Here is a 27,929-nt window from a genome sequence, read left to right as displayed (position 1 = left end):
GGTCCTTAGAACTGATTGTGTTTGTGCTGGGTGATGGAAGCTGGTGGCGTGTAGGTACCGATTCGTGCGGGTGGGCTTGCGGTAAACGCTATGACGTAGAGACCCATTGGGTTTACGGTGGACAAGCACGTCAAAGAACGGCAGGGAACCCTCCTCCTCTACTTCCATTGTGAAGTTGATGTGGTCGTGGATGCTGTTGAGGTGCTCCAAGAACTCTTCTAACTTTTCTTGTCCATGTGGCCAAATGACGAAGGTATCGTTGGCATAGCGATAAAAACAGCTCGGCTTCGCAGGAGCCCTGTCCAAGGCGATGTCTTCAAAATGCTCCATTAAGAGGTTGGCTACTTCTGGAGCTGATGGACTTCTCATTGCCACGCCGTCAGTTTGGTTAAGATATTCTCCATCATTTAAGAAATATGACGATGTCAGAGTGTGCTTAAATAAATCCACAATGGTGTCGTCAAAGAGCTGGAACAGCAAGTCAGTAGAGTCTGTCATGGGGACATATGTGAATGAAGAAACCATATCGAAGCTAACCATAATATCCCCATCAGCAAGTCGCAAACCTTTAATCCGATTGGTGAAGTTCGCTGTATTCTTTATATGGTGTCTACAGTATCCAACGGACGTAGAGAGGAGGGTGGCCAGATGTTTAGTAAGTTTATGAGTCGGCGATCCGATGGTACTTACTATCGGCCTCAATGGTGTGTCCTTCTTATGCACCTTTGGCAGACCATAGAACGTGGGCGGTCTTGGTGCCTTGGTGCCTTGGGGACGAGGTTCTTAATAGTATTCGCCTCTAGCGATGACCATTTGAGAAGCTCTGAAGTCTTCCTCACTATTCTGGATGTTGGGTCCCGAGGTAATTTTTGGTATGTGTCTTCCTCCAACATCCGTCTGATACTGGTAGCAGTTACTTCTGTAAAATATCTGGGAGTATGCGTGCAGAGCGATTTGAAGTGGAATGATCATATAAAATTAATTGTTGGTAAGGCGGGTACCAGGTTGAGATTCATTGGGCGAGTCCTTAGAAAATGTAGTCCATCAACAAAGGAGGTGGCTTACAAAACACTCGTTCGACCTATGCTTGAGTATTGCTGATCAGCGTGGGATCTGTACCAGATCGGGTTGACAGAGGAGATAGAGAAGATCGAAATAAGAGCGGCGCGTTTTGTCACAGGGTTATTTGGTAACCGTGATAGCGTTACGGAGATGTTTAGCAAACTCAAGTGGCAGACTCTGCAAGAGAGGCGCTCTGCATCGCGGTGTAGCTTGCTCGCCAGGTTTCGAGAGAGTGCGTTTCTGGATGAGGTATCGAATATATTGCTTCCCCCTACTTATACGTCCGAGGAGATCACGAATGTAAAATTAGAGAGATTTGAGCGCACACGGAGGCTTTGTGGCAGTCGTTCTTCCCGCGAACCATACGCGACTGGAACAGAAAAGGCAGGTAATGACAGTGGCACGTAAAGTGCCCTCTGCCATACACCGTTGGGTGGCTTGCGGAGTATAAATGTAGATGTAGATGTAGATGTAGATTTTTGCGCCATAGTCGGCTCGTTCCATTACCCTTGTCAGCTGGTAGGATGACGGTGAGAGGATCATTCCAGAGAGCAGGGAGGCCACTGTGTTCAGTTCTAGTCATGTTTGAAGCTGGTTGTTGGGATTTTAAAAGAATATGGCTCGTTTCTCTATGAATTTCCTCAGCCACATCACTTGGAAACTTACGATCCGCTTTTTCAACACCAGTCAATATGTCAGCGATTTATTTAAGTGCACTCTGACTCATCATATTTCTTACATGATGGAGAATATTTTAACCAAACTGACAATGGAAAGTCCATTAGCTCCAGTAGTAGCCAACCTCTTTATGGAGCATTTCGAAGACATCGCCATGGACACAGCTCCTGCAAAGCCGAGATGTTTTTATTGCTACGTCAACGATACCTTTGTCATTTGGCTACATGGACAAGAAAAGTTAGAAGAGTTCCTGAAGCAACTCAACAGCATCCACTACCACATCAACTTCACAATGGAAGTAGAGAAGGAGGGTTCCCTGACGTTCTTGGATGTGCTTGTCTGCCGTAAACCCAATGGGTCTCTAGGTCATAGCGTTTACCACAAGCCCACTCACATGGATCAGTATCTGCACGCCACCAGTTTCCATCGCCCAGCACAGAAACAGTCAGTTCTGATGGACCTTAGCACAGTGAGCTGAAACTGCTTCAGAGGCTGGAAACTTGCCAAGACAATTGAGCCACTTACACAAAGTTTTTAATGAAAACGGTTATAACACAAACAGATCTCGCAAGCAGTATCATCCAAGCCTCAAAGGAAGAAGACCTCTGAAGAAGACACCAAGGAGGTTGCATTCTTACCGTTTTGTGGTTCGACAACAGGGAAGATTAGTCGGCTCCTGAAGCGACATAAAATAGACACAATCTTCAGGCCTCTGGCAAAGATCCAGCAACTAATGAAATCTGTGAAAGATGATTTAGACCTCAGAATGCCAGGAATTTACAAGAAGCCGTGTAGATGTGGGCAGTTCTATGTCGGCCAGACTGTCCGCACTATTGAACAGTGCCGCATAGAACATGAAAGGGTGTTACCATCTGCGCCATCCCGAAAAGTCAGCTATAGCAGAACATGCTCTGGAAAATGTACACCAAATTGCATTCGATGAGACGTCTACTATTAAAGGGGCTAATGGATTCTGGGATAGCGGGGTAAACGTGGCCATAGAGATTAGAATTTCTGACAACACCTTCAATAGATACGGTGGATTGCAGCTGAGTACAGTGTGGGATCCGGGGTTGAGGGAGTTGAAGCGGGGCCTGGCGGTCGCGTGGCCAAAACTTTACTATATATGGTGCGGGACTGAACATCAATGATGTCACGAGCGATGGTGCAGCTATATAAGCACGGCAATGACAACCACACAACAGTCATCCACCTGACAATGGCAGAGGAGATCTCTGCCGAAAGCTTGTGGGCAGTATACCACTTGACGCGGCTTGAAACCCAAGAATGTTTTATTAACAGATATCACCGCGAAAGCATGCATTCATACATAACAATAATCATGCGTGTCAAAGGTAGTTTTTTTTCCATCTGAAAATGGGTCCTTCTATGCTTCTTATGTGTGCTTGTAAATTGCGATGGTACGACATATTTGTTTCTTGTACTATTTCCTCAAGTGTCACTTAGCAGTCTTTCTTCACTACTTAATGGATTTGGTTTCACTTTACACATTTTGGTTCTGAACGTACCATCACATCATTTTGTATAGGCTGCAACTTGTTATCTGTTGTTAAATATCATCATATGACAAAATTATAAACATATTTTTGTAGTTTGGTGAAAGGCTGTTCCCTCCATTTGCAAGAACATAATCTTGCTTCTGCTGAGAATTATCTATTTCGTTGATCATTTCCTCTCATTTTGTTCCATACATATTTCCTAAGTTCCACATTCAGTGATTTGGTTGGAATTGTAGCTAACAAAACTGCACATTGTTGTGTAGATATAAGATAACTTTCTGTAAAAGGTCAGGTTTTTGTTGTTATGGAAAAATGACATTTTTCAGTAAATACCAGTATCTTACAAGAGAATCGTATATAAACTGTCCTATAATCTACTGTTTTGTTCCTCCCAGAAACTCAAAAATCACACATATGGTGTCACTTTTTAGTTATTGCCAATTTTTATGGCACTACGTATACTCCTTATTGTAAAAACTATGTTACAATTCACTGTAAACGGTAGTATTCATGCTTATCTGATGCCACGCTAAGAAGTGTCACTTGCTGGCCACTTGGCATGCTGCTATCATAGTGGGCAACATACATGAAACGGAGTGTCACAACTGTTACGATAGACTTTGGTGTAAAAAGAGTGCCATTTATTTAATCTCTTAGTTAAATTTTGAAGGGATGCCTTCTTTTTTTGTGTCTGAGTAAACTGCCAACTCTTTATCATTGTGGCTGCTAAGAGCATACATGTACAAAAGATATTTCTACAAGAAAGGCTACAAGAGCAATTGTTTACTGTCTGGCAATCGCTACAGTAATTTGTATATTTATGATCAGATTTTTGTTTATCCAGCCTTCATTCAGTGTACAGAATTTTTTACATATTTATTGCGTGACTGTTTAGTACCAGTGGCTTTGTGTATAATGTGAACAGTTCTGCATTTCCCATTATACTGTATTTCAAAATTGTTTGCTGTTCATTCACGTTGAATCAGAATGTTCTCATGTGAAATGTTTGCTAAGTTTGTAAGTATTCTTACCAAATTTCTCTTTGCATTGTTTACAGCATGTATTTGTGCTTAGTTACTATGCCTCTTATATTTCTGTAGGTTCACGTCGCAAGAAGAATGTAGCTGCTAATCGGTTGAAAGTTTTACAGGACCAACTGAAAAAAGATCAAAAAACATTGCAAGGAAATCAGAACAAGAATGTGCAACCTAAACAACCAATTTGTGTTGTTGTACATGACTCACACAGAACCAATGATGAAGCAGAGTTTTTGAAAGCAGAAGAACAAATGCTAATGGATGTGAGTATCCTTTATCAAAGGCTCAGATAAGAAAATCAGTCAGAAGTTCATCAATCATAAAACTACGATAGGATTCAGTAACTCTTCTGTGATGTTCATAGATGATAGCATAAACCGTTAATGACTATTTTGAGGTATTTTGTCTGATTTTCATAGATGTATGCTGCTTTGATGTGACAGTGAACAGTATGTAATACTTTCTACCAATAAAGAGCAGGAATAAATTCACATTCTGAAGAGCAGTAAAACAGAACAAGGAACATAAAAACTTCTTAGCTTTATGATCAAATGAAATATGCACAGTTTCTCAGTTGACTTTTAACTTTAATATTATGATGTTAAGTACCATAGTGCTTAGGTCCATTTGAACCAATTTTATTATGTAAACAAGGGCTGTTACTAGTTACATTTTTTTGATGCCATTGACGCAGTTGTGCATGGCTTTGCGTACATTGTTTGTGGAGTGGTAGTGATATATTCTTGTGTTCTTATCTTCCATTGTACAGATGTTGGCAGATTATTAGAAGAGAGATTCAATTTTGACTGAAATTCCACGATTCAAAAACAATTAGGAACTTTTGGATACTAGTGTGTTAAAATTATTAGGAAGTATTATCTTTTTATAGTTTTGATGTCATCCTTTAGGCTAAATGAGCAATTTGATTTTCTTAGATGTCATAATTTGGGATCTGGCATGTGTTGTCAGAGATATTGTCCTGAAGTTAGTTTTTATTAGTTTTAGGAATTATCACAGTCAGTCTTGATTTTTTTCCATTTTCACAGTTTTCTCTTGACAGCCATTAACATGTTCTATGTGAGATTAATCTCTGGATTAACAACATAATAATGGACATTCTGGGATGGAAACAATAAACAAAAATGAGGTAAGCAACCATTCGCCTGCAGCTGATTGATGCATGGTGCAGAGACACACATAACAACGTAGAAAACTTTACCAAACTGTAATCCCTGATTTGCACTGCCACTGAGAACTCTGTCTCATTGTTTCCTACCAACCAATAGTTTCCTAATCCTTCCAATTACCATGTCCCTTCCTGTCTCTGCTCATTGCCCAATAAGCAACTCATAAATATGCAGTGACTGCCAGGTCAGCACCACAGCTGTGTGTGTGTGTGTGTGTGTGTGTGTGTGTGTGTGTGCGCGGGCGTGTGTGTGTGTTTTTAATGAGGGAGAGAAACGATGTTTTGTGTGTCTTTGTACTATGAATGGATGCCTTTCCTCATTTTTGCTTATAGATCAATACGTGGGCCATTCACTGTAGACTCGGACACAGTTTCTCTCCAAGATGTCTAATACTGCCTATGCCCTGTTGCAGGGAACACCCTCCTGCTTTACGATGCACTCAATTCTACCAAACTTATTTTTCAACATAATTTATTTCATTTGAATCAATTTCACTTCATTGCACTGTATGAAGCAGTGTAAGTGAAATCAGTTGAATTGCAGTCAGTGAAACAAACTGAATGGAATAAATGGGGATGAAATCAGTGAAATTCAACAAAATGAAATTATTTCAGTGAAATCCCAGTCTGCTGTCATGATACATTCACGTAATGCAGTGCGCTTTGATCTTTTGGTAATATGCAGTTGCCAACCATTTTACTATAACTTCATGCTTTTGGTCATAACTGTGATAACGTTACACTATTTGTGGTAGACAAATAGTTCTCTACACCTCCACCCTACATTTGTATCTCAAAGTGTGTGGTCACCTATTCAACTGAGAACGTACATTAATTACCAAAGCATGTCTGATAGCAGGAAGCATCAAGTGCTTATTTAATTTTTAGATGATAAGTGTACTCTGTTCTGGAATTTTTTATAACGGTATTTAGAGCCAGTAAGTACCCACAGTCAGTTGAATCATAATAATTGCATGTTTTAAGGCCTGTTCTACTTCATATTCTTTCCTTCTTGCATACAAATATAAGTTTCAGTATATGCACAATTTTTGTGAGAGTCTTGGAATCTTTATCAAAAACTATCTTCAATTTGTGCACCATGTTTGCCCCTCATTACTTAGAGTTCATGAAATGCAAGTTTTATTTTTAGCTGTGGAAACTTATAGCCATCAGTAGGGGTAATCAAGGTGAACGTTCTATTGTGGAAACATTATTATTGTCAAAATAATTTTTAACCATCAGTGTATGATCTGCAATGGCATGTTTTCATTCATGAAACAATTTCTTCATCATCTTCTTCTTCTTCTTCATCTTTTTCCTGTTTCTCTACAAAGTTGGCATTGTTATATGGTTTGTGGTAATTTTGGTGATAGGGGGTGATTGGATGCTCCCCCCCCCCCCCCCCCCCTCGACACTGTCTCTCTCCTTGGAATGGAATCCATTTATCCCATCTGTCCTGTCATCAAAAGCTGTGCTTATCCCTTTTGCAAACTGTTCAAAGTATTTCTAGGGCTTTTTCTTCACTGTTTGATCACACTAATACTGAGGCATGTGCATGAAATGAATTGGACCCAACTGATTAAAATTGATGGCAAAAATATTTACCGTATAGTACTCAGGAAAAGACAAAAAGCAAGAGTAATGCCAAATAAGTCAGCTAAAGTTAATTATTTTTGACATCAGTCATAAATTCATTTTGTATATTTTTATGTGAAGTTTTACAAAATTCACTTACTTTTTATGCAGAAATTTGATTGTAATGTTTCTCTTTAGGTTCAAGAATTACGAGAAGAAATTCATAAGGCAGGTGGTGTGAACCCTGAAGAAATAGAGGAAATGATTTGTGAAATAATACCATCTTCATTTCCTGATACAAAATCCAATTTGTATATTGTTTCGGACACCAATGTCCTGGTCTCCAACTGTCAGTCCATTGACAAGCTTTGCAATACAAATGTAGAAGGTTTGTTTCAGTTTGTATTTTGTTCCAGACTGTATAAACAGAAACAGGTAATCATCAGTTCATTGTAAAGATGAGCAGAACTGCATGAATAGTGGCCATATCACAAGAACCACTATAGTTTTCTAGTCAAAGATGTTTTATACTGTTAGCTAAATGACATAAGAATACTCTGTATGAATAAGCTCCAAATTATATGCCATAATTTTCTGTTCATCTGACAATTAGAATAAATCCGCTCCTTAAACTTATTGACGGCATTTTAGTCTCTTGCATACAAATCATACAAAACCACCTCATGCTAGATGGTGCATCTTTCTAAAGTTCAGCTATTGATATACTAGTGTTTGATGCTGTTTATCCTACATGTTCTAGGACTGTCAGTTTCTTTTTGCTCACTTGCCATTTCTAACATTATATCTTTTTGTGGGCCTGATATTCTCATTACATAGTCAAATCAGTTATTATGATAATGGAAATTTCTGAATGGAAACAAACGAAAAATGAAAGTTATGACAGGCAGCTTTTCACTTGGAGATAAATGATGGTTGACACATTATTGTCTTCAGTCTAAATACTGATTTGCTGCATCTCTCCATGCCAGACTATCCTGTAAAAGCTTCTTCATCTTTGCATGACTATCGCAGTGTATTTGAACTGAAACCACACTTTTCAGTTGCCTGAGACTGCAGTCGTGTGTGTGAGTTGTGTTTGCACACGAGACGTGTGTGTGTGTGTGTGTGTGTGTGTGTGTGTGTGTGTGTGTGTGTGTGTGTGTGGATGAAGGCCTTATTGGCCATAAGCTTTATTTGTGACAGTCTTTTTGTTGCCCCTATCTGTGACACAGCATCTCCGCTACATGGTGAGTAGCAACTTTCCTTTTCATAATATTGTTACTCTCCATCCTGGATTTTCCATTGTTTGATTCTTCCCATATTGATGTTATTCCATCCTGAACTTTCCCTTGTTTGTTTTCGTTATTGGGCACATCTATAGTGCCTCAAGAAATATTCTTTCAGGACGGAAGTGCTGTAACAAATATGTTTGAGAAGGCCGCCCATAGAATTGCTGTTGGGGGGTTGGAGGTCTTGGCTCTCAGTTCCTATTGTAGCTGAGAACATGGGGTAAAAAGTTTTTGATTGTCCCTGGCTAGTGGCCATTTGTATAGCCATTTGAAGATCTGTCTTACTGCAGCTATGTTGCAGCTACAGTTTGGTTTGAATGATGAACTGGAGCTGTCATGTAGTCAAATTCCGCATATTGATTAATTCATTTTGCAAAAGATGTTAACTGGACTGAAATTAATGCTCAGCTAATGGCACCATTTTTATGTGCACTATTCTGATTTTACATGCAAAAAGCATGTTTTTCTTGAAGGTTTTTATATGTGTGCTGCTTCTGTGTTTCAAATTACTTGCAAAAGATGCATTTTTCTTGGAGGTTTTTGAAGTGTGCCATTTCTATACTTTAAGCTAGTACAAATTGGTTTAAACTTTGCAATGAGGAAGGTAAATGAATAAAGTCAAAAGAAGTTTTTTTTAATCCAATAATCCCCATCAGTTGTTCGGGTATGATAGTTTAAAGTTGAGGTAAATGTAACATGTAAAAATCATATTTACATGAATTGAATGTGCAAAAATGGTTTAAAGTATTCACATAAATAAAAAATGCATTTTTACAATAACAAGTTGTATACGGTCTGGGAAAAACCCAGGAATTTTTTCATCCAGGAGAAAACCGGGAAAAGACCTGGAATTTTTGTTTTGTTTTAGTTTTCGGTTAAATTTTTGTAATTTTGACTGGCAAGAAACAATACTTTAACAAAGGATATTATTTTATCTCACTACTACAGAATAATATTGCATCAATAAAATATGAACGAGAGAAAGAAAACGAAAATAAAACTCAAGTTGCAAAGGAAGTGTGCCTTATACAACAACAAAACACAGTGCTCGTACAAGCATCTGCCAACAGCAAAATGTGTCAAAGGCTTTAGGAAGACTGTACAATGCTTCAGCCTCCGATGAACGTGGCGTCCCAACTGTTTGCATTAGATTCGTTTGAGCAGTTGCAAGTGGGTGGCACACGCAAGCTACTAGATTCACTGGAGGGCAAACCGTTGTATCTGCCCTGGGCAGCAATTTCATGGGGAGGGCACCAAATTCATATTCTTGAGGGAGAAAAACCTTGTTTCACAAAGCTCTTAGTATCCAGTGCACATTGTTTATTGATTATTCATATAATTATTAAAACGCATTACTGTTGGGTTTTGGACATATTCTAAGTTTATTTCTGAAAGAATCATAAGTTTAATTTTGAATGCGTGCATAGTGGATGTCATGTCTCTGTTAGAGGAATCCCCGTCGCCTCTAGAAATAAACTTTACTGCAGACAGAAGGAGGTGGGGCTAAACGAGCTGAGTGAAATAAAGCCGAACAGGTGAATACCAATAACTGTTTGTTTATGTGGTTTGTGAATAATCAGTGTTGTTATAATTACCAGAAAAACCCATACATTCAGACTACCAGAGTGGAAATAAACGACTAACAGGAATAGCAGGCAAGAAATATTATGTATTATTTTCTCGGTGTACCCAAGAAAATGAAATTTTGATAGAAAATTTTTGGCTCGATCAGTATACTAGACGGCCAGTTGTACAGACGCCAGTAGCAGCCGCCTGAATTCTATCCTGGGAAACACGTTGTACGAACACATAATAATGCCGAAACAGACAATAAATGTGGGATAACTAAGCTGGTGATTCTGGCAGGGTTAGTGAAGTTAATTGGAGAATAAGTTTTGACACTGGCAGGAATAGTTACAGAATTAGTGATGACAAGATTGTTTGTTAGAACAAGGAAGGAGAAGAAACAGTGACATCACACAAATTATGGAAGAATATAACGATTCCAAATTTATATCAAAATTTCATACTACAACTTTTTGATCTCATGCTTGAGAAGCTGGAGTGTGTGAATGAAGTGTGAAACTATTTCCAAACGTAAAGCTTTTTACTTATAGCAGGCCTAATAGGCAGTTGATATTGATACTTCATGAATTATATTGTCGTGTTAAAAAAAAGTGAGCATTTGTGCCAAAAGTTTCGTTTATTTGACGTGTGTTACAATTGCTGCGGTATTAGACAGGCCTATTTCATTTTATATAGCAGACAGTGACAAAATACATGTACACAGAAAACTATTTGTATTAAAGGCTTTTTCAGTATTAAATGACGACATTTTGTTTTTTCGTGTAGCAAACCGTTTGAAGAAATTTGATGAGGTAATAGAGTCTTTCGCAGAAAGGAAAGCATGCCAAGTGAAGCTGCAGCAAGGTTAGAGAGGGAAAAATGCTAGGACATAAGGATTGAGGAAATGTGTTCTGTCTTGCTTCTTACTTGTCTTTATTGGTTTCATGTATCTTATATTTAATTTTATGTTGCACAAAAAATGCAGGTTATTAGCTAATAGGAAATAAAGAGTGCAAATTTTCTGAAGAGTTCTTGTTCTTCGAGTTACAAATAATCCCATCCAATATTAATTGTGAGTTTTTATTTATTTATTTATTATTATTATTATTATTATTATTATTATTATTACTTATTTATGTGAGAGAGAGAAGGGGGTGGGGGACTGATGGGCTGGATGTCAAACTGGCCGCATGGGAACAGGAGAGGCACCACAGGATATTTTAATTTCCACTGTCCTGAATATACTTTGATGGCAACCATTACAAAATATTATACGTTTGAATTCCACAAACTGAAATATCTTACATTTCCTCGAACACATGTTGTATATATCAGACTCTTCAGAAATATGTGCACTATAAAATCAACATATTTTTGAAAAGTCAAATCTCTCTCTCTCTCTCTCTCTCTCTCTCTCTCTCTGTCTGTCTCTGTTTTTGTTTAAAATTTCTGGTGTCTTACCTCAAATGCTCCAGGGAGGAAGGGAGGGCCACCACACCACTATTTATAGTATTGCCGCGGTTCAGAAATATAGTTGATCCGGTGCTGATGCACAGAGCAGTCTGAGTTGCAGTGGGGAAGTGGATAGTCTCCATGTGACCCGAGTTTACGTTTAGTGATTTTTGCTGTTTCCTTTTCATTTATTGCTCTCACATCAAATGATAACAAAACGGATTTCTGTGGCTGAGAGCTATCAATTATAATACATTCACATAATTACGGAAGGCTAAAATATGTTATTAGTTTCTGATCATATTTTATTTCCACCTTTCTGACATTCAAGCATTTATTGCCTTTCAGAACAGTGAAGTTATTTTTGTCGGTTTGGTAAAGAAATTTGGCTTTTAGTAATCTTTTCCGCTGAGGCAGCCAATTTGGCAGCCAATTTATTTGAAAATTCCACACTGTTGGCTAGTTTCAACTGTTTGCTGCATTTCACAAGTGCATCTTTCCATCTTCTAGCACATATGGCATTATTCCATAATAAAGAACCAGACACGAGATAATACAGTAGTGGTACTCCAAGAAAATTTACATCCGAATCTGCACTGTAAGCCGAATTATGCATTTTAGTATGGTTCACGAAATTCTGAAGCTCTTGGAGTATCCTCTGATGTCTTGTTTCGTTTATGGCATAATGTAAGATCCTATAATGTTTTACACTTATGAACATATGGGCTTCCTGCATCGTCATACCTGTGCAGGCGCGGTGACGCCTGTTTTCCTGTGCTCTCTGGCAGCTGCTGAAATGATCCTATCTCTAACAGGTCACAGGAGAATATTGTGAATGGTTGTTTGAAAAGCATTACTTTCAAAGTAAATTTCCTTTTATGTGAGCTGAACTATGTGCGAGAATGTATGATGAATTTCTTAAATCGCAGAGCATTTGACTCTCATTTAAAAATCAGCTCTTTGAGGATGACCATTTAGAAAAATTTCGAGCCCAGAAGATCAGACATTTATGTCATTATTAAAAATTTTTCTGGTACCTTTGTGTGATATATCTTACAGTGTAACATGCACAAAAAAGATCAATATTATATGTGAAAGCTTAGCTTTTCTTGCAGCTTATTAATCTTCAGGACCAATATTATATGTGAAAGCTTTGCTTTTCTTGCAGCAGTATTATGTATATTACTTTAAACCATTAGCTGACTACATCATGTGTCCTATTCCCTGAATATCCGCTGTGAGATCACATGACATAAGCTATGCCTGGCTTACAAAAGCGCATCGGAATTTCAATTTCAATGCTCCGCAAAGTAACGTGGTGTATGGTGGAATTCAAATTTATACTTCTGTAATATGAAAATATGCAGTGTACATGTTGCTGCATATCGAAGATCTTTCTTTCCAAAACATCTACACTGGTGTATAAAACCGTAACCATTCAAAGGATTGATAAGTTTTACTGCTCCAAGGAAAAGTATACTGTCACTTAATACAGAAAAAGTGTATTTTCACCTGGGAGAAAGTGTATTTTTATCTGGGAAAAATCCGGGATTTTTTTTTTTTTTTCCATGTATACACCCTGAATAAAATTGGAAACTTGCTTTCAAAAACCTAGCGTCATTCAGATAGTAAATACATTTGTGTGCCACATGTTTCAGACTTGTGTGAATCAGTTCAAATTTTGTAAGAAGATAGAGAAAAACATTTAATTAATGGTCATCCTGTTGTTTTGTGTAAGCTTTATCTGTTGCATGATATAGGCACCAGGGTTCAAAAGACAATAGAAAACTTACAACTGATTGGTCATCACTAGAGTCAAGAAAAATCTACATCTTGGTGACTAACATTTCGAGTATGCACTCCTTATGAATTACAATCCACAGCACCTAGTTATTGTATGGGTCCTATGATACATGAGCCAATGACTGGGAATACTTAATTGGTTAATAATAGCACCTGAAGATGACACAAATGTAGCATTGAAACTGTTGTTGTTGTGGTCTTCAGTCCTGAGACTGGTTTGATGCAGCTCTGCATGCTACTCTATCCTGTGCAAGCTTCTTCATCTCCCAGTACTTACTGCAACTTACATCCTTCTGAATCTGTGTAGTGTATTTATCTCTTGGTCTCCCTCTACGATTTTTACCCTCCACCCTGCCCTCCAATACTAAATTGGTGATCCCTTGATGCCTCAGAATATGCCCCACCAACCGATCCCTTCTCCTAGTCAAGTTGTGCCACAAATTTCTCTTCTCTCCAATTCTATTCGATACCTCCTCATTAGTTACGTGATCTACCCATCTAATCTTCAGCATTCTTCTGTACCACCACATTTCGAAAGCTTCTATTCTCTTCTTGTTCAACTATTTATCGTCCATGTTTCACTTCCATACATGGCTACACTCCATACAAATACTTTCAGAAACGACTTCCTGACACTTAAATCTATACTCGATGTTAACAAATTTCTCTTCTTCAGAAACGCTTTCCTTGCCATTGACAGTCTACATTTTATATCCTATCTACTTCGACCATCATCAGTTATTTTGCTCCCCAAATAACAAAACTCATTTACCACTTTAAGCCTCTCATTTCCTAATCTAATTCCCTCAGCATCACCCGATTTAATTTGACTACATTCCATTATCCTCATTTTGCTTCTGTTGATGTTCATCTTATATCCTCCTTTCAAGACACTGTCCATTGCGTTCAGCTGCTCTTCCAGGTCTTTTGCTGTCTCTGACAGAATTACAATGTCATCGGCGAACCTCAAAGTTTTTATTTCTTCTCCATGGATTTTAATTCCTACTCCGAATTTTTCTTTTGTTTCCTTTACTGCTTGCTCAATATACAGATTGAATAACATCGGGGATAGGCAACAACCCTGTCTCACTCACTTCCCAACCACTGCTTCCCTTACATGCCCCTCGATTCTTATAACTGCCATCTGGTTCCTGTACAAATTGTGAATAGCCTTTCGCTCCCTGTATTTTACCCCTGCCACCTTCAGAATTTGAAGGAGAGTATTCCAGTCAACATTGTCAAAAGCTTTCTCTAAATCTACAAATGCTAGAAACATAGGTTTGCCTTTCCTTAATCTTTCTTCTAAGATAAGTCGTAGGGTCAGTATTGCCTCACGTGTTCCAACATTTCTACGGAATCCAAACTGATCTTCCCCGAGGTCAGCTTCTACCAGTTTTTCCATTCGTCTGTAAAGAATTCGTGTTAGCATTTTGCAGCCGTGGCTTATTAAACTGATAGTTCGGTAATTTTCACATCTGTCAACACCAGCTTTGTTTGGGACTGGAATTATTATTATATTCTTCTTGAAGTCTGAGGGTATTTCGCCTGTCTCATACATCTTGCTCACCAGATGGTCGAGTTTTGTTAGGCCTGGCTCTACCAAGGCTGTCAGTAGTTCTAATGGAATGTTATCTACTCCCAGGGCCTTGTTTCGACTTAGGTCTTTCAGTGCTCTGTCAAACTCTTCACGCAGTATCATATCTCCTGTTTCATCTTCATCTACATTCTCTTCCATTTCTATAATATTGTCCTCGAGAACATCGCCCTTGTATAGACCCTCTATATACTCCTTCCACCTTTCTGCTTTCCCTTCTTTGCTTAGAACTGGGTTTCCATCTGAGCTCTTGATATTCATGTAAGTGGTTCTCTTTTCTCCAAAGGTCTCTTCAATTTTGAAACTAGTCATGTGAATAATAAATACTTTGAAAACATGGCTATGATGTTCCATTTCCATCGTTTATATTGTCAGCCACTGTGCCACGTCTACAAGAAGGATGGACTTTAACTACTTGAAAATCTGCATCAGTTGCCTACGTGTGGCAGTCTATTGTCAAAACTAAGGTAGAGTAAAAGTTGGGAAACACAATGAAAAATGTCCCTATCATAGTGCAAGAAAGGAAAATATGTCCTGGGGAGAATTGGGAATATAAAAGAAGGGAACTTATCGGGCAGGGCTTCAATGGCATTTAAATCAAAACATCTTGACATATTTGCACTTTTTTTGCAAGTTAACACTATGTCCCAGCTCACTGAACTCTCTTAGCTGCAAGGTGTTGGCATACCTACATCCTGCAGTTTGTTAGCCAAAGTCTGATTCTGTGCAAAATCCAGAAGTTTCGCAACCCATAGTAAACAATATATAATATCATGTGGATGAAAAGCATAAAAATAATAGCTAAAAAAAGTTTTCTGGTGGGGATGAAATTTCTGGGGGTGGATTTATTCCTAGGGGTGGATGACATAATGTATCATGCTTAACACAATGCTTTGTTTTACATGACATGGGTGCTAATGCTAACAAGTAAAAAAGTTTGAATATGTCAAGATGTTTTGATTTAAATATCTTTGAAGCTGCCAGATAAGTTGAAAAGCTACTTCCCTTCTTTTACATCCGTAACTCTGCCCAGGACATATTCACCTTTTTTGTGCTATGATAGGAGCATTTATCATTCTGATTAATGTATTTTGGTAGAAGTGCAGCCTTATTTGACATTTGTTTTTCTCTGTTCTTTGTACCTTATCTGTTAGGTATTAGCCAAAGCAGTTGTTAGCTACACATATTATGTATAATAATTCATACTTATTTAGTAGAATTATATCATTAACATTATCAAAAGTCGTGCATAAGCTTTATGCCTTGACACACCTGTCCTTGTCAGGAGCACCAAGTACCATTTTTTTAAATTCTACTATGGCTGGTTCTGTACTTCTGTCACTTCAGAAATATAAACTGTGACACACTTAGAAAGTTGTATGTATTCTTTAAACTATATTTCATAATCAGAGGAAGGTTATGGCAAACCACCTCCACTAGGACCTTGCGGAGTACGGCGATGCGGGTTTCCTGGATCGTTCCCCTACGCTCAGTCACGGAGTATGGGACTTCATCATCATCATATTTCATAACTGACTCTGCTATTTTTGAGAATGATGACAGCAAGGAAATGAGCATGTAGTTTTGTGTCTCCTACATTCTTTAGCAGAGGCATAACTGTTGCCTGTTTTAATTCTCTGAAAATTTCCCGATACAGGGTGACAGTTATTGAACTATATGAAAAAAATATTAGTTACAAACTACAGCATCCACACACTTTATTCAACATGTAAATATTACTACAGATGTTCGGATTTAGGTTATGACATGTTCAGTATGCGTGCCTTCATTGGTGATGATGTGGCGCAGACGAATAGCAAAATTCTGCATGACCTGCTGAAGTGTTGGAACATTGATGCTGTCAATGACCTCCTGAATGGTGGTTTTCAGCTCTGCAATGGTTTTGGGGTTGTAGCTGTACACATTGTCTTTAATATAGCTCCACAAAAAGGAGTTGGCTGTGTTCAGATCCAGAGAATATGGTGGCCAGTCGAGGCCCATCCTGGTGTCCTCTGTGTACCCCAGAGCCAGAAAACAGTCCTCAAAGTGCACCTCCAGAACATCAAACACACTCCTGCTTCAATGAGGTGGAGATCCATCTTACATGAACTCCATGTTTTTGAAATCAGGGTCACTTTGGATAATGGGGATGAAATCGTCTTCTAAAACCTTCACGTACCATTCGGTAGACACCTTGCTATCGAGGAATATTCCATGGATTATTCCGTGACTGGACATTGCCCACCACACAGTCACCCATTGAGGGTGAAGAGACTTTTCAATCGCAAAATGTGAATTCTCGGTCCCCCAAATGCACCAATTTTGTTTATTGACATACCCATCCAAATGAATGTTGGCTTTGTTGCTAAACCAAACCATGCATGCGCATACTAATTCCCATCATGCCTCATGGCCAACTGTGCAGTCTGAGTTTCCTAATGCAAACAGTTCAGAAGTTATGACAATTTTATTTCATACAGTTCGGTAATCGTCACTCTGTATGAATGACTAACGTTTGTTGGGGAGCTTTTTGCATTCTGTACAGACCAAGCTGTTTCAGCTTGTAAGCTCTCTGTTGAGCTGCAGAGCACCCACTATTCCGTGGAGCATTCCCACTGGTTGTTAACAATCAAATGATACGGCAGCGAGTGGCACAGCAGATGATGAGCCTTTTGATCTACCTTCCGCACCTTATGTGACTGGCAACCTAATACTCTTTGCTGCTATAATAAAGTGTCATGCTACTTCAGAGAAATAGAAAGTTAGCAAAATAAATAAAAAATAAATGTTTTAAAAGAAATTTAATATGTTTATTTGGGTTCTGAAATTCGACATTTTCTGTTCGAAACGAGAGCAGAAATATCAGGCATCAAAGTGTTTGCTGTGTTGATTTGGAGAATGCTCTTCATTGTCACATCCTGAAGAAAAGATTGTTCCCTCGTTTTTGTTCTTTTCACTGCTGAGAAAGCTGCTCACAACAATATGAAGATCCAAACATGTACATGAACTGCGCACCATTATTTTACAACTTGAGAAATGTTTTTGCAGTAATGAATGATACCACCATGACAAATTCCACATGTTGTAGTATCTGTCTTTCAGCAAAGTCGAATTTTGCAAGTCTGTAACTTCTAACTGTCATGGTGGTGGAAAATCATCGGGTGAAAGTGAGAAAGGAGTGCTGAACAATTTCATTTCCGTATTGAAAGTGGTGACTTATCAGAACCTTGTTTCAAAAGGTGTGGTGAACTGCTTTATCATGGCTTTGTAAGCATCGAAATTGGTATCTTGAGGTTGTTTTAAACACAATTGAAGAATGTTAAAATTTCATTGCTTATTTACCTCTCAAACAAACAAAACTTTTCTATGAACACTCAAATTTCATCGTGCATGTCAGCTGTTAACTGCCCTTTGCCCTGCAATGACAAATTCAGATTTTTGAGCTGCAGAGTTATGTCAGCTAGGAATGCTAATTTGATATCGATTTTAAATCTTTCAGACAATGCATTTCTTTCTCATTCATTTCAAGAGAGATATTTCCTTGTATGTGTCAAAGAAAGCATCAAGAAATCGATCTACTATGGTAAGACAGGATGTACCACTCAGATAGTGGTAAATATCCTATTATATCCAAATGTGCATTATCAATCTACTCTGTAGGAATCAGCATGGGTTTTGAAAAAGACAGTCGTGTGAAACCCAGCTCGCGCTATTCGTCCACGAGACTCAGAGGGCCATAGACACTGGTTCACAGGTAGATGCCGTGTTTCTTGACTTCCGCAAGGTGTTCGATACAGTTCCCCATAGTCCTTAATGAACAAAGTAAGAGCATATGGACTATCAGACAAATTGTGTGATTGGATTGAAGAGTTCCTAGATAACAGAACGCAGCATGTCATTCTCGATGGAGAGAAGTCTTCCGAAGTAAGAGTGATTTCAGGTGTGCCGCAGGGGTGTGTCATAGGACCGTTGCTATTCACAATATACATAAATGACCTTGTGGATGACATCGGAAGTTTACTGAGGCTTTTTGCAGATGATGCTGTGATGTATCGAGAGGTTGTAACAATGGAAAATTGTACTGAAATGCAGGAGGATCTGCAGTGAATTGACGCATGGTGCAGGGAATGGCAATTGAGTCTCAATGTAGAAAAGTGTAATGTGCTGCGAATACATAGAAAGATAGATCGCTTATCATTTAGCTACAAAATAGCAGGTCAGCAACTGGAAGCAGTTAATTCCATAAATTATCTGGGAGTACGCATTAGGAGTGATTTAAAATGGAATGATCATATAAAGTTAATCGTCGGTAAAGCAGATGCCAGACTGAAGAATCCTAAGGAAATGCAAATCCGAAAACAAAGGAAGTAGGTTACAGTACGCTTGTTCGCCCACTGCTTGAATACTGCTCAGCAGTGTGGGATCCGTACCAGATAGGGTTGATAGAAGAGATAGAGAGGATCCAACGGAGAGCAGCGCGCTTTGTTACAGGATCATTTAGTAATCGCGAAAGCGTTACGGAGATGATAGATAAACTCCAGTGGAAGACTCTGCAGGAGAGACGCTCAGTAGCTCGGTACGGGCTTTTGTTAAAGTTTCGAGAACATACCTTCACCGAAGAGTCAAGCAGTATATTGCTCCCTCCTACGTATATCTCGCGAAGAGACGATGAGGATAAAATCAGAGAGATTAGAGCCCACACAGAAGCATACCGACAATCCTTCTTTCCACAAACAGTACGGGACTGGAATAGAAGGGAGAACCGACAGAGGTACTCAGGGTACCCTCCGCCACACACCGTCAGGTGGCTTGCGGAGTATGGATGTAGATGTAGATGTAGAGGTGGTAGAAATGTACCGAGAGGCTTATGAACGTGTGGAGTAATTTTATTGCCCTTATGGGCAGTGAATTGCCGCACATAAATCTGACAATCTGTTCTTAAACTCAGTCGATCGAATGGTTGTTTGACCAATTTGGTAGTGCGATGGACCCGTGGATATAATGAAGTGATGGTTTTTTGGTAGAAACCAATTGTCAAAAAAGGGTGTTGATACATCACAGTATATCCATACAGATGCTGTTGGTTGTGGGATATGCATTGTAGATCAGTGGGTTGTGCTAAAATCTCTTGTAACTCTGGATCGAGTTGTTGTGCTGCTGTTACCACTTCGTAATCCACAATGCTTGTCATTTCTTGGACTCGAGATAGGGCACCAGCCGGCAGTTTCCTTTCTCTGTTGACATGTATGATGTTGCTTGTGATTTTCACAATGTAATCTAATTGATGAAGGTGGTATGGCAATGCTTTGTAACACCTTTGTCAAAACTTGTATGTGTGAGGCTTGTGGTCAGTAACTAGGGTAAATTATTGCCCCTCAAGCACATGTTGAAACTTTTTAATGGTGGAATACATAGCGTATGGTTCACAATTGTACATAGACCAGTTTTGTTGTGCTGGAGAAAGCTTCTTGCTAAAGAATGTCAATGGCTGCCAGCATTGATTCATCTGTTGTTGCAGTACTGCACCTACTGCTGTCAGGAAAGCGTTGACCATAAGGGCAAGAGGAGCTTGCAGGACTGGATGTGCCAACAGGCTGGGGTCTGTGATAGCGAATTTCAGTTTATCAAAAGCTGCTTGTGCTTCATCAGTTCACTCTCCTTTGTCGCCAGATTTATGTCCCCTTCATAGGAATCCATTTAAAGGCACTGCTAAGAGAGCATGATTCCGAACAAAGTGACGATAAAAATTTGTGACTTCCAGGAATTGATGTAACTTGCATATTGTTGATGGCTGTGGATAATTGACTAATGCCTCGATCTTCTCCTGTGGAGGCTGTATTCCATGGGTATTAATTGTGTGGCCCAGGAAGTGCAGCTCTGTTGTTCTGAAAATAGACTTCACCAGGTTAATGAGGAAGCCATGTAAGTGAAGATGGTCCAAAAGGTAGTGTAAATGTTCTAGATATTCTGTCTCTGAACTGAACATTATTAACACATCATCGATGTAATGAAGCAGACGTCAAAGCCGCAAGTCACTTTGTCCATAAATCACTGAATAGTTTATGAGTAATTACATAGACCAAATGAATACTGGCGAATTTGAAAAGTCCAAATGGGTACACACAGCCATTTTGGGGATGTCTTCTGGTGTGACTGGTACTTGGTAGCATGCATGCACTTTATCTATTGTAGAGAAGACATATTTATCATGCAGATTATGCACGAAGTCCTCGATGTGTAGCACAGGGTATCAGTCAGGTGTAGTCTTTCTGTTAAGTTGACGAAAATCACCCCCAGGGGTGCCATTCATTAGCTTTCTTTGCCACTATAAGAAGTGGCAAAGCCCAGCTGCTGCTAGGTGGTCAGCAGACTCCTTGTGTCAGTATGAAGACAAACTTCTGTTTCATTGTTTTGAACTTTTTGGGTTTCAAATGTCGTGGTTGCACATGAATCGATGGACCTGGTGTTATCGGTATGGGGTGGACTATATTATGTTGACTGCCTCAGACAAGCATGGCTTGCACTGGCTCAAATGTGGATGACTTGTCTAATTTCTGGAAACAGTGTAACAAGTATAATGTATGGCAATTCTGCTGTTATTCATATTTCAGCACAGTCACTGTGATGAAATTGACCCTGGCTGCTTAGGCTGGTCGTAATGCCCAGAAGACGATGGTGTCGAACATTTGGGAGCAGCTCAAAAAATGACAAGAGATCTGCTACTAGTATCAGGTGCACTGCATTGGTGACTATGAACCGAAAATTAGATCTGCACCTGAGACTCAGGTTGAGGGCTAATTTTACCCATCAATATGTCTGAATGATGGAGCTGTTAGCACGAGACAGATGATAATCATCACGGCTATGGTGATGCGAGTGGGTAGCCACATAAACCGAGACATCCACTCCTATGTTCCTTTCTTACCTCTGTACCAAACCATCTATGGTACCGGCATAATTTTTTAGTGGATGGCAAGTGACTACAACTTTGTGCTAAGCGATAGGGTCATTGTCATCTGATACTCCCCTGCAAAGCTGGGACTTTTAAGTCCTGCCATCTGTGCTTGAAACAGTGCAAACATTGCCAAAGTGGTATCATTTGGTTGTGTGCCATCACGATTGTACTTGCAGATAGATACATTTCAACAGTATGTTCAGCCATCTGTGCAAGTGCATCCAATTCTCCGGGGCACATTGTGAGTATTTTTTTGTGCATCTGATGGTAGGCGTGACAACCAAATATTTCTCAGAATGTCATTGCTGACTGCACTGTTCACTAATTTTTGCAGGCAATGTAGCAGCTGCGACAGTGTGAGATTATCTAGTTGTTCTGTCTGGAGCAACTTCCCTAATCTCGCAGTTTCTGACAGTAACATGTGCATAGTCAGTACATTTTTAAATGTGTATGCCTGTGTGTGTCTGGTAGCATGACTAGAATGTCCTGCAACTGTATTTCTGTATTGTAATTCTCTAGCAGTTTCGTTATATTAGTCTGGAGACTAGTTTATGCATATACATGTATAGAGATACTCCGCAAGCCACTGGATGGTGTGTGGCAGAGGGTACCAAGAACCACTTCTAGTCACTCCCTCACGTGTTCCACTCAAAAACAGAGCGAGGGAAAAATGACTGTCTATATGCCTCCATATGGGCCCTAATTTCTCATTTCTTATCTTCTCAGCCCTTATGTGCAATGTGTATTGGTGGTTTAAATGCTGATTCTCTAAATTTTCTCAATAATGTTCCTTGAAAAGAATGTTGCCTTCCCTCCAGGGATTCCCATTTGAGTTCCTGAAGCATCTCCATAACATCTAAGTGTTGTTTGAACATACCAGTAACAAATCTAGCAACCTGCCTCTGAATTGCTTCATTGTCTTCCTTCATTCCAACCTGGTACAGATCTCAAACACTCAAGCAGTACTCAAGAATAGGCCACACCAGCATCCTATATCCCATCTCCTTTACGTGTGAACCACACTTCCCTAAAATTCTCCCAATAAACCAAAGTTGACCATTCGCTTTCCGTACCATAGTTCTCACATGCTCATTCCATTGCATATCACCTTGCAACATCAAGCCTAGTTATTTAAACAGCTTGACTGTGACAAGCAGGAAATTACTAATACTGCATCTGAACATTACAGGTTTGTCCTTCCTACCCATCTCTATTAACTTACATTTTTCCTCGCTTAGAGCTAGCTACTATTTGTCACACCAATCAGAAATTTTGTCTAAGTCATGTTGTATCTTCCTACAGTCACTCAACTTCAACACCTTGCCATACATCACAGCGTCATCAGCAAACAACCACAGATTGCTGTCCACTCTGTCCACCAAATCATTTAAATATGCAGAGAACAACACTGGGCCTATCACACTTCTCTGCGGCACTCCTAGGGTTACCCTTGTCTCTGATGAACACACGCTGTTGAGGACAACATACTGTGTTCTATTATGTAAGAAGTCTTTGAGCTACATGTGTATCTGTGAACTTACACCATACACTTGTACCTTTGTTAACAGCCAGCAATGATGCAACGTGTCAGATGCTTTCAAGAAATCTAGAAATATGGAATCAGCCTGTTGCCCTTCATCAATAGTTCACAGTATATCATGTGAGAAAATGGCAAGCTGAGTTTCACAGGAACGATGCTTTCTAAAACCATGCTGATTCATAGACATAAGGTTCCCTGTCTCAAGAAAGTTTATTATATTCAAACTGAAAATGTGTTTAAGGATTCTGCAGCTACTACCAAGTTAATTTTCAAGTCAGGCTTATTAAAACGCTCTAATAGTGCTTGATTAGGTGACAATCAGTTCACACATAGGTAATACACACTTGATAGATAGTCACATGGCATGTCAACCAATTTCATAATGTGGATGTGTTGATGAAGTGCAGTTGAACTAGATTTCATATTGGAAATACACAGTAACTGTATTTGATCCTGTCAGTGTAATACATGCTAGCACAAAAAGGCTCTGCAACTGCATGAACCAAAGCACCAGATTTCGTTGGCAGAATGGAGGTGGCTGCACTGCAGTGTGGCTGACTACTGTGTTTGCTTGCTTCTCATCTGCGGTTGGTGGTGCTGCCATTGGTAAAGTCTAGCATTCTATATAATTCATGTAGGAAATTGGTGCACAGCCATTACACGTTCATATCACAGCATGTAGGATTTATGCACACACTGTAGCCGATGCGGTTGCTTAAACTCATCAGGCAGCACAGATGAGTCTTGATCATGTCACGTGGCATAGTTGTTTCTTACTAATCACGTTGTAACTGGTGTAGTTATGATCATGTCAGGGTCACAAATAAATGTTTCCAATGTTTAAAAAGTATAGCATACAGAAATGTGAATAAACAACATCTCTGTTTACAACATATCAACCAAGGAAAACAAGAATAAACTACACTAGCAGTCATGCTAACACCATATAACATGTGTTACAGCATCTCTGACTTTGAACACTTTGTGTCATGATAATTTTTCACTATGTACGCTGTCACTTCAAAAGTTTCCTAACAAAATTTTTAAAGGGCTTTAATTCTTTAAAATCTGAGTCCTTACTGATACCTTGTTAGTTAAGATATTGACCTCCTCTGTAGAGTATCTCTGTGTACTAATGGTAACATCTGACTTCCCAAAAAAACAAGACTTCTAGAAAAAGCACAAAGTGAGTTTGGTTTTGTGTGTGTTTTCCAAGATTACATGTAAACTTGTTTCTTGAAAGTGCACATGTTGACAGCTAATTATGGCAGACATGTTAAACATTGACTAAAAACAGGCTCAACAATCTTCTTGCTACTGCTCTTGTAATCGAAACAGAACTAGACTATAGATAGTTATCCTGGAACCTTCTTCCCTGTAGCTATAGCACTTGTGGCTTAATTTGAAAATATTTGGTTAAAATTTGGGACCAATTCCATATGTTGACTTGAAACTGTATTACATATGAATTGGTTTGAGCATAGGCTCCTTTATTTCATATTTTGTATATAAGTTTTTGTCAGATCATTGGATGTGATTTCCATTTCATCAATTTACATATCCACAATATTACTTGTTACAAACATAAATGTGGAGAACATCTTTGTATATGGATATAGATGGTAGCCCATGGTTGTCACAGTATCATCTTTTGAAGACTGTAAATGCTGTCTAGTTTTTATGATCATAGTAGAGGGACTGAGATCCACTCAGATAAATTTGGCTCAACATTGATGAAATAGTGCAGTCCTGGTAAATTTATTTGAAGCATTCTTAGGTTAATGATAGTTGCAAGTATAATCATTTTGATACCTCTGCCATTTTCAAATTTTGAATTCTTAGAGAAATGAGGAAAGGTGTAACTTGAAAGGATTATTTCATGTTGTGATCGTTCATTGATTCTTTTTTCTTTTGTTCAGCATTAATACAGCATTCTGTTGTAATGGTCTTTTTTCTTTTTTCAAATTTGTTCATTGTTGTTTCTCAACTGGTGGTTGTGGTAATTTTCCTTGTGAGTGTCCTATTTTGTTCTATTTCAACCAAAAAGTCCTTTTATGTATTTTGGGTATTAGTCTATATTATAAACATATTTTATTTTGCAACATTTCAAAAGTGAAATTTAAATTAAAGTGCTGAATAACTTTTACCATTGGGAGAACTATGAGCAAAGTTATCAGATAGCGAACGGTGGTCCATAGACTTAATAAATAGTGCACAAACAAAATATTAAATATTTATTCATTGATTAAACAGTTATTGAAGTCACATGTTATTTTGTCCATTAGATGAATACTTTAATTTATCTTCAAATATATTGAATTCTTTTGTGACAGGAATTGGCTGTCCAGTTTTCATCATACCGTGGATGGTTCTACATGAACTGGATATTTTAAAGGACAGAAGAGATGTAACAAAGAGCAAGATGACAGCAGTACGAGCTCAGAAGGCCATTACATTCCTGCACAAATGTTTTTCAACCAAACATCCTCGAGTCATAGGTAACTCAATTGTCTCAGTCTACCTCTACATATACCTATACATATACATACACATACACATTTACGTACACATACATATGCCACAAGCCACTGTACTGTGCATGGTGGAGTGTACCCTGCACCTCTACTAGTTGTTTCCTTTCCTGCTCCACTTGCAAATAGAGCAAGGGAAAAGCAACTATCTATATGCCTCTCTATGAGCTCTAACTTCTCTTCTTATTCTCATGATCCTTGTGCAAAATGTATGTTTGTAGCAGTAGAATCTTTCTGCAGCCAGTTTCAAATGTCGGTTCTCCAAATTTTCTTAATAGTGTTTCTTGAATCCTTGAAAAGAATGTTGCCTTCCTTCCACGTACTCCCATACGAGTTCCCACAGCATCAGGCTTGCATGCTGTTCGAACCTGCCAGTAACAAATCTTGCAACCCGCCTCTGAATTGCTTTGATGTCTTCCTTTAATCCAGCATGGTGCAGATCCCAAACACTCGAGCAGTACTCAAGAACAGGTCCCGTTACTGTCCTATATATGGCCTCTTGGAACCACTCTTTCCCAAACGTCTCCCAATTCATCTTCCTTACCATAATCCTCACATGCTCATTCCATTTCATATCACTTTGCAACAGTATGGCTAGATTTTTGAATGGCATGGCTGTGTCAAGCAAGACACTATATTGCTGTATCTGGACATTATGGGTTTGTTTTTCCTACGCATCTGCATTAACTTATGTTTTTCTACATTTAGACCTAGCTGCCATTCATCACACCAACTAGAAATTTTGTTTAAGTCATCAACTTTCGTTTTGCTATCTTCCATTGCCATCCCAGATTGGTAAACAAGTGACTGGATGGAAGCCTTAGACCCTCTTAATGATTTTACGTAGAGCCAGAATTTTCTTGGGCTCTTGGCCAGACCTTTGCTAAGGTAAGGTGGTAGTGGTAGTTGTATGCTCCATGCATATATCTTTTACTGATGCATGAATCTCTACTAGCCTTTGCCTGTTTTTATTTGTGTGTTCTCTTTTGAAGTGAGGGTGCAACAGCCTTTTGTTTCCTCAGCATTTTGTGAATTTCATTGTTAAACCATAGAGGTCTTTTCCATCCTTAATCTGGTTATTAGGCCCATAGTTCTCCAGAGTATGACTGGATGGAAGCCTTAGGCCACTTAACGATTTTACATAGGACCAGAATTTTCTTGGGTACTTGGCTTCGTGCATAGGTCTTTTTACTGTCTGTTGCACAAATCGCCAGATCTTTCACTAAGGTATGGAAGTGGAGGTAGTTTTATGCTTCTCACATAGATATTTTTACAGACGCATGAATCTCTTCTAACCTTTGCCTGTCTTCATTTCCATGCTCTCTTTTGCAGTGAGACTGCAACAGCCTTTGTTTCCTCAGTATTTTGTGACTTTTGTTGTTAAATGTTGGTGTGTTTTTTCCATCCTCAATCCACTTGCTAGGCACATACTTCTCCAGAGTATGATTTACAGTCTGTTTAAACTTTGCTCATAATTCCAAACCATCAATCACGCTGAAACTAAATGATGTCAGTTGATTGTCTAAGTGAGATACTAACAACTGCTTAACCATTCTTTCTAACAGAAACACTATACTAGTCTTCTTAACTGATTTATAAACTTTTGTAACCACACTCACTATGGTGACATCATGATTACTAATCCCCGTCTGTATACTGATGCTGTTGATAAGGTCCAGCTTGTCTGTAGCTACAGAGTTTTTGTCAGTGTAGTGTGTTTGTAGCTATGCACATTTTCATTGCGTGTGGGCTACCGAACAAGCTACTCAAGACAGTTTTCGGGAAATGTGTACAAAAGATCTACTTTGTTACGGAGGTCTTCATTGATTTTATGTAGAACAGCATTAAAAGTATGTGTTTTGCAAATGATGGTACACTCTCTGACAAATTTGAGGGCACATGACTGGGAAACACGGAGAAGTCTAAGTACTTTTTTAGGCTAAGATCAGTATCCAATCATCCTACATTGATTGAAATTAAGCTTAATTAAAATTTCAGACACGCAGGTACTAGAGATGTGAAAATATCACCAGATTTTCATAACAGTACAGTGAAAAATAATGTTAGTATTTCACAAGATTCACATAAAAGCACACTAAAACATAATGTTAATATATTGCATCAGAATATCAGGGGGTTAA

General features: G+C 38.8%; 1 protein-coding gene across 5 annotated transcripts in view; it reads left to right on the top strand.

Moving 5' to 3' along the window:
• LOC126482298 (transcriptional protein SWT1) overlaps positions 1 to 27,929 on the top strand; it is a 342,452-nt gene that overhangs the window by 98,505 nt on the left and 216,018 nt on the right. For all 5 annotated transcript variants that reach the window (XM_050106316.1, XM_050106313.1, XM_050106314.1 and 2 more), the window contains 3 exons: positions 4,361 to 4,560; positions 7,257 to 7,446; positions 25,591 to 25,755. In XM_050106316.1, coding sequence (XP_049962273.1) covers positions 4,361 to 4,560; positions 7,257 to 7,446; positions 25,591 to 25,755 — 555 coding nt within the window. The remainder of the gene's footprint in view (positions 1 to 4,360; positions 4,561 to 7,256; positions 7,447 to 25,590; positions 25,756 to 27,929) is intronic.

Source organism: Schistocerca serialis, chromosome 5 (assembly GCF_023864345.2).
Source record: "Schistocerca serialis cubense isolate TAMUIC-IGC-003099 chromosome 5, iqSchSeri2.2, whole genome shotgun sequence".
Classification (NCBI taxonomy): Eukaryota; Metazoa; Arthropoda; class Insecta; order Orthoptera; family Acrididae; genus Schistocerca; species Schistocerca serialis.
The sequence above is the reverse complement of the archived record's forward strand: the minus strand, read 5'-3'. Positions and strand labels throughout refer to the sequence as shown.